The sequence below is a fragment of the Pseudomyrmex gracilis genome, unplaced genomic scaffold (genome assembly GCF_002006095.1).
Source record: "Pseudomyrmex gracilis isolate BER0280 unplaced genomic scaffold, ASM200609v1 scaffold_234, whole genome shotgun sequence".
NCBI lineage: Eukaryota > Metazoa > Arthropoda > Insecta > Hymenoptera > Formicidae > Pseudomyrmex > Pseudomyrmex gracilis.
The window spans coordinates 229,888-236,734 of NW_018020818.1; the positions used below are offsets into that span (position 1 = coordinate 229,888).

Here is a 6,847-nt window from a genome sequence, read left to right on the forward strand (position 1 = left end):
CGAGGGGTGGATCAAACGCTGGCACAAGTGCATCGCAGCCGACGGGGACTACTTTGAAGGGGACAACTTGAATTTTGAAGAATAAACATGTACTTTTCTTTTTATGAATAAATTCCGGTTATTTTTTGATCATGGTAGTATTTAAGCACATTCTCTGCACATCCTGCAAACGGCTCTTGCAACCCAATTTATTTCACATTCGTTAGTTTAAAGACTCCCGAGCTCGAAGAATCTTCTTCTTGTTATTATTAATTTAAGGTATTGTAGAAAATATTTTTCTCAAAATTATATTTGATGTCACAAAATTCTTAATTGCGCTTCGAAGAACCCCTCACACGTCCGCATAGCGAGGCAAAGACGTGGGCACCCTCTTCGGTACCGTCAGCGCCGCAGTCAGCGCCGCCGGAGCTCGCGGCTCAACACAAGTCGCATCATTCCCAGCACTCCGGTTACAAGTCACCCGAAAGCGAGAGCGTCTCGCTCGGCAGTTTTAGCGGCATAAACGGTCACAAGGATCTGGACTCGGAGAGGGACAGTCCGTTGCCCACGAACGTGCAGGATACGCCCACGAAGGGCGAAAAGGTCCGAAGATTGCTTGCTTTTGAGATGTCGAATTAAAATTTTTCTATTTCCAAATAAGTAACAAAACTAATATCGCGCTATTCTCTATTGTGTTTATTTTTTTGTTTTTAGGAATCTACTGACATCATCGAAGAAACGAAAGAGCGACAGAGTCCGGAACTATCGATAAAACCGGTGGCCGGCACAAATTTGAGACGTTTGGAGGATCCAACGTTCGAGATGGAGAGAAAGAAGGAAGGCAGCGTACCGGCGACGGTGACCACGACGGCGTCGATAACAACGACATCGTCATCGACAACGCCTACCGTATCGCAGCAGCAGCAGCAGCAGCAGAGTTACCGCGTTCTCGAGGCCGAATCGCCGACTCAGGGTAGCGGTAGCGGTGGCAATGGTGCAACTAGCGGCACGACGGGTACCGTAGGTAGCACCGGAACTAGCACTACAGGCGGTTATCACGTACTGGAGGCGCCGGCGGTTATACCGGGTTCGGCGCAACGCTCAACGGCGAGCGACGTTCTGGAGAAGGCGCGGAATCGTTTCGACAAGTTCTGGGGAAAGGGCAACAACGGCGCGGAGAATTAGACGTCTGTGTCCCTCAAAGGTAGGGCACGAGATAAGAAAGAAGAAGAAGAAGAACGCTCCGACGAATTATTCCATGTTTCTCATCCCGGAAACGGCAGAACATCTGGGATAGAGAGACATCGCCCTGTCCGCACTAATGTCCGCCTACCGTCGGTTGTCCATCTGCTTTCCGTAGCTTGTAGCTGCTCAAAAAGTCGTAGCATGTGAAAAGGAAGAGGAAAGGAAGAAAAACGTAACAAAAAAGAGAGAAAATTCAATGAAATTAAAAAAATTAACAATCGTTCAATGTCTCTGTGAAAAATATGATTTAAACAATTATTGACTTTATGACAAACATTCGTTCGTCGTCGTTGAAAAAAATTCAAAAAAATCTTTCTTAAATTTCCCTATTAGAGATATTACTCGATTCCGGAAGTATTCGAAAAAGTTTTAAAGAGAGAAACGCGTATCTTTTGTATATAAATATAAAATGAAAATTATTTCAAAAAGAAAATTGCAATTATAAAATAAATAAAATAAAATAAACGAATCAACCAAATGAGCATTGAGTCCAAGATGGTGACGGAATGAAAACACTAATTTATGTGCGATGTGTAGACGTTTCGATCAATATATTTCTGATCATCTTCTAGTAACTATATTTCAGTAATTATGTGAAAATAATTTTACAGAAAAGTAGTAATAACGTCATAACAGAAAGATACGGGAAAGATACAATTAAATAAATAATATTATTTTATCTTATTTATTGAGCTGTATTTATTAACTTTTAAAATAAATTAAGTCTTCATCGAGGAATAAACTATAAAATAAAATCAACCGGCGTTGTTAAACGTTTTTGATTGAAATTTATAATTGAGATTCGCGATTGATTTAACTAGAGAATTATTAAGATTAGAACAATCGAGATATATCTGTTAAATTGAACGAAATTTCGAGTTCAAAAAAATTTTCACGGAGGCAATAAGAGACACAGAGGCTCAAATGTTACAAATCACCGCTTAATGTGAAAAAAAAAAATCTTCCTACCTTTTCTACCGAAAAGACAGAGACGGCATCGTGAAATCCGCGTCGTTAGTAATTTAAAAAAAAAAATAATAATAATAATTTCAAGACAAGAGAAAGAGGATACGTCAGGGTGAAAGAATACGAAAAAAATTGTCGTGGGTAGAAGCTCATTACGACGACGGTGCGTGCAGGTTACGCGTCGGTCTCGTTTCGAACTCCGGGGAATGATTCAAAGAACGTGGCAATCATTCATCCATATGCTTACACAACAGATTAACAAATAACACGTACACACACTTCGCAAAAAACACACACGTACATCCACACACACACGTACAAACGGCGTCATTAATTCGAAGAATAGGCGCGGGGAATCCCCCCGCCGGGGATCGGAGGGCAAGCGGGGCGGTTGCTCGTAGCGCCAACGGGCGCCGTACTAACTAACTAGTAGCAATCCGGGTGTCCACAACTGGACACCCGATTTTGGGACTAATGGATATATTTGGATCAACTGGACTTTTTATGATCCCCGCGCCTATTATTCGAATTAATGACGCCGTCTGTACTTACGCAAAATGATATATTCACACGTTTTTCCGACTGAACAGCGATCTCGTTGCGAGATCTCGTCGTATAGGCTCCGAGAAAATACATCAATTACATACACGTGCATATATAATTACACATACATCCCGCGCGTAAACTTGAGAAGAAACGCGCGGACACAGGGATGGGGTTGTCAATATACGAAAAACCACGACATTCATGCGAAACCAAAAAAACATAACACATACACTTTAACGTTATATAGGATATTAAAGTGATTCCGCGCACGCGGAATCCAACCGTAGTTAAGCCCGAATTCTTTTTCCATTGATAAAAAAAAACTCGAAGCCGACTAGCGAGTCGACACAGGTGAAAAAAAAAGAAAAAAACAAAAAGAAAAAGACAAAAAGAGAAACGGCTTGCCGCTATAAATAAAATTAAAACCAGGAAGGTTATTACGTAGCCTTCGGGTAACCCGCTTCGTGCGTTTTATATAAGTCTATATACGGAATATACAATTATTAACACACGTATACACACGTATGTATACAGTTTAGTAGGGTATCGCACTTGTGGTGTTAACGAATAAAAAAAAAAATGCGGTTGTCGCACCGAGGATTCCTCGAATCGACATTCTCCAGCGAGTATTTAATTATTGTTTAAATCCACCGTTCCGCGATAAAATAATTGCGAGGAGAGTCGGAGCTTTTAACTACATATAAATATATTTTGTAAATATAACATTTAAAATATTTATTTGTGTGTGTAAATACATAATTTATTGTGTATAATTTATTTGTATATTTATTTAGTTTCTACGGTTACGTGTGTGTTTTTCCTTCTTTTTTTTTTTTGCGCGGAGAGAACTTTTTCCATTCCAAAGTAATCTCGCTATATGTGAATTTTTAAGAGATTTGCGGAATCCTCGGCAAAATCTTGCGAATTAGTTTCTTTTCGTATCGAGAGACGATTCGTATTGATGATTTTTACTTATGCGTTGTTGCTACGAAAGCTTTGTCTTCAAAAATCAAATCTCGACCGTCTCATGTGACTTCGTGGACAAGAGCTTACATCGGTATGTATTCGCCGTGTTGTTGATTATTTTTAAAAATTATTACAAAATATGACAAATTATTGTTTTCGATCGAATTTCGAGAGAAATATCGTTTTTTTCCGTCAAAGTACACTGAGAAAAAAATACTATTAACTCAACTAAATGCGTTTAGGTGAGTTTCAGTTTGTTATCTGAAATATCTTGTTTTTTTTAATTCAAACATATGGTAATAAAGATAACAAATTCGTACAAGTTGAATTAACAATAGTTAATGGTAATGAACATTATTTAATTCACTAAACCCATGAATTGTTTTGTCGAACATAAGTTGTGACAATTTCAAATAAAAGATACTGTTAAAAAAGATGAAATAGGCAATTCTCATTTAATTTAATTGAATATTAATCTGAATTTCTTTGTAACTAAGTATTTCATCTAATCAAACTGCTTGTTTTTATAAGCAGACAAAATATTGTGTCGTCCTATTGCGTTGCGCATTCAAAGTTATCTGTATTTAAGCAAATTGTAATTTTGTTAAAACAACTAAATTGTCTTTCGGTATAACCCTAATTATTATATCTGTTGAAACATGATCATCTTCTTACATTAATCAATATTTCTATTGACAGCCCGTGACCGCTGCGTATGGAGTTGAATCAAATACTATTTTGTTACTTCAACAACTTTTTTTTCTCAGTGTATATTTCCACGACACGCGCGCATCAACTTTGCTTCCAACGTAATTGCATCGCGATTGAAACTTCTACAATTAAAAAGACACGGATTAACTATTTGACAAGAACTGACGGGGTCTGTCGTGACAAAGCATGAGAGAATATATACGGTTGATTATACGTACGTAAAAAAAGTTGAATCAAAATGTGTAAAAAAAAAAAAAGCAATCTTCTGTTATTTTTTCTCATTTTGAAAAAAAAGAAAAATTTTTTATTCAGGTGCATCAAGTCCTGAAAACTTTTTTTGTTACGATTTTTTTTTTTTTTTTTTTTTTGATCATATCGCGAATTCGCCGCGCAGACGGCCGAGAAATGTATGTAAGCCGCAGATGCGATCCCGACACAATTTCACGGCCCAATTTAGTCATCATTTACGAGAGAGCGAAATGAATTACTGTAGTGAGGCGTAGTGTTTTTCACACAAAATTACATAGCGCGTCGTGCATCTTCGCAATTTAAAAAAGATATAACACGAAGTGTCGCTGTGTGTGTTGTGTGTAACGATATAATATAACGAACGCTATAATAATAATGGAAGAATTGCGGAATTTTTGGCGCGCTTGTCTCGACCGAAACGTCGAGAAATTCATCGGGAAAACTGGAGAAGCACAGATTTTTTGGAAAGAAAATTATTATAACGAGAGAAAAAAATGAACAAGGAAAGATTGACGCTACCAACCTAATGTGCACGCTACGTATTCCGTCTGATTTCTTGTACGCAAAATGTATGTTCTTTCGCATGTACGTTCCTCCTTGAAGAAAAAACAATAACAAAACGGTGATGTGACGATAAGAAAAAGATCTACGCTCAAAGAGAGATATCTTGACGAGACAGACGAGAGTTTTTTTCGAATAATTTTTCTCGTTCAGAAGTTGGTGATATTTTTTAGATCATCTATTGTTTTTTCAGAACAATCAAAACGATTTTATTTGGTTTTTCATTGTCACCCTGTTTAACTCTTCAAGTCCAGACATGGGTCTCCCAGACCCAGTTAAAAATTGCGCATCAGCGTTTCTGGAAAAAATCAGGTTTTTTTAAAAAAACTTTTATCTTCGAAGCTACTAGAGATTGTTTTAATTTGTTTTTTTTTATTGACGCAGAGTCGTTCAAGCTTTTGATTAAAAAAAAAAACAAAATTGAAAAAATATTGATTTTTCACGGAGATGGGGTAAAAGACCCAATTACTGTCGCCTGAATGATCAACTCTGGCGTTAGTGAATTGTTTTTACTATTTATTTATCAAAAACATGTGTTTTTCTTTTTATCTGGTATTATTCAATGTCTCTAATATAAGAAAAAAAATAATACGTCTCTCAAAATCTCTATTTTTATTTATAAATTTAATAATTAAAAAAGAACGATGCGAGAGCTATTACCGTCACGCCTAAATTAAAAGAAATGAGACAAGAATGTTGAGTGCTGGATTTTTTGTTATATTAATTGCACTTAAAATTCTATGTTAGATTGTTTTCATGCATAACTTTTTAAGATTTATTTAATATTTTTAATAAAATAGCTTAGAGTGACGGTAATTGGGCAGGTGACAGTAATTGGGTCTTTTACCCTATTCGATCTTAAGGTCGCGCGGGTCACGGACCCAGTCCGGTCAACTTGTCATTTTTGAGGTCTGGGACGCGAAGGGTTAAAAATGAATGAGAGAATGTAAAAAAAAAAAACTCTCGTTTATATCTTGATTTGAACAAAACGGTGCGAAAGCAAGAAAAGAACAAATGTTGGAGCTTTTAATCTTTCTCTTTCACGCGCGCGCATATTGCAGTATACACCACTCCATCCAAATCCACGTCCAAAAGCCAACCGTAGTGAAGCAGTATAGCGATACTAATGATAACGATAATGATACTAAATGATAAATAAAATAATACTGAAGACATCGCTAAATATATATAAGAACGAAAGCCGGATGAAACTGACAACAAAAAAACGCAATTGATAAGGACAGGGATTCAGGATGAGAGAAAAAAACGAGAAATTTATTACTTTGGAACGCGAGCGATCGTTGACGATGATATAAAACCGCTCGACGTAATAAGTAGACGCGGTAATTTTCCCGATTTTCGGGATAAGTAAAAATGATCTGATTGCGAGTAAAGGATAAAAAAAAAAAACAAATTTTATCCGGCGCGTTTAAAAGATTTTAACTGTGTGGAAGCTTATAATCGATCAGTGATTCTCAGATTTTAGGGAAACGTTAAAACTTTAAAAAATATTATATAATAATTTTACGTTAGCTAAATATAAAATTTATTTTATTGTGTAAAATTACACATTAAAAAAGATGAAATTTGTATTTTTCTTCATTTTAGTATTTTATACATGTAT

General features: G+C 36.5%; 1 protein-coding gene across 1 annotated transcript in view; it reads left to right on the forward strand.

The window, feature by feature from the left end:
- Positions 1 to 2,510, forward strand: part of LOC109859023 (uncharacterized protein DDB_G0284459-like) — a 4,254-nt gene extending 1,744 nt beyond the window's left edge. Inside the window, exons 2-3 of the mRNA XM_020436851.1 lie at positions 326 to 582; positions 694 to 2,510. Coding sequence (XP_020292440.1) covers positions 326 to 582; positions 694 to 1,164 — 728 coding nt within the window. The 3' untranslated portion in view covers positions 1,165 to 2,510. The remainder of the gene's footprint in view (positions 1 to 325; positions 583 to 693) is intronic.
- The last annotated feature ends 4,337 nt before the right edge of the window (positions 2,511 to 6,847 follow it).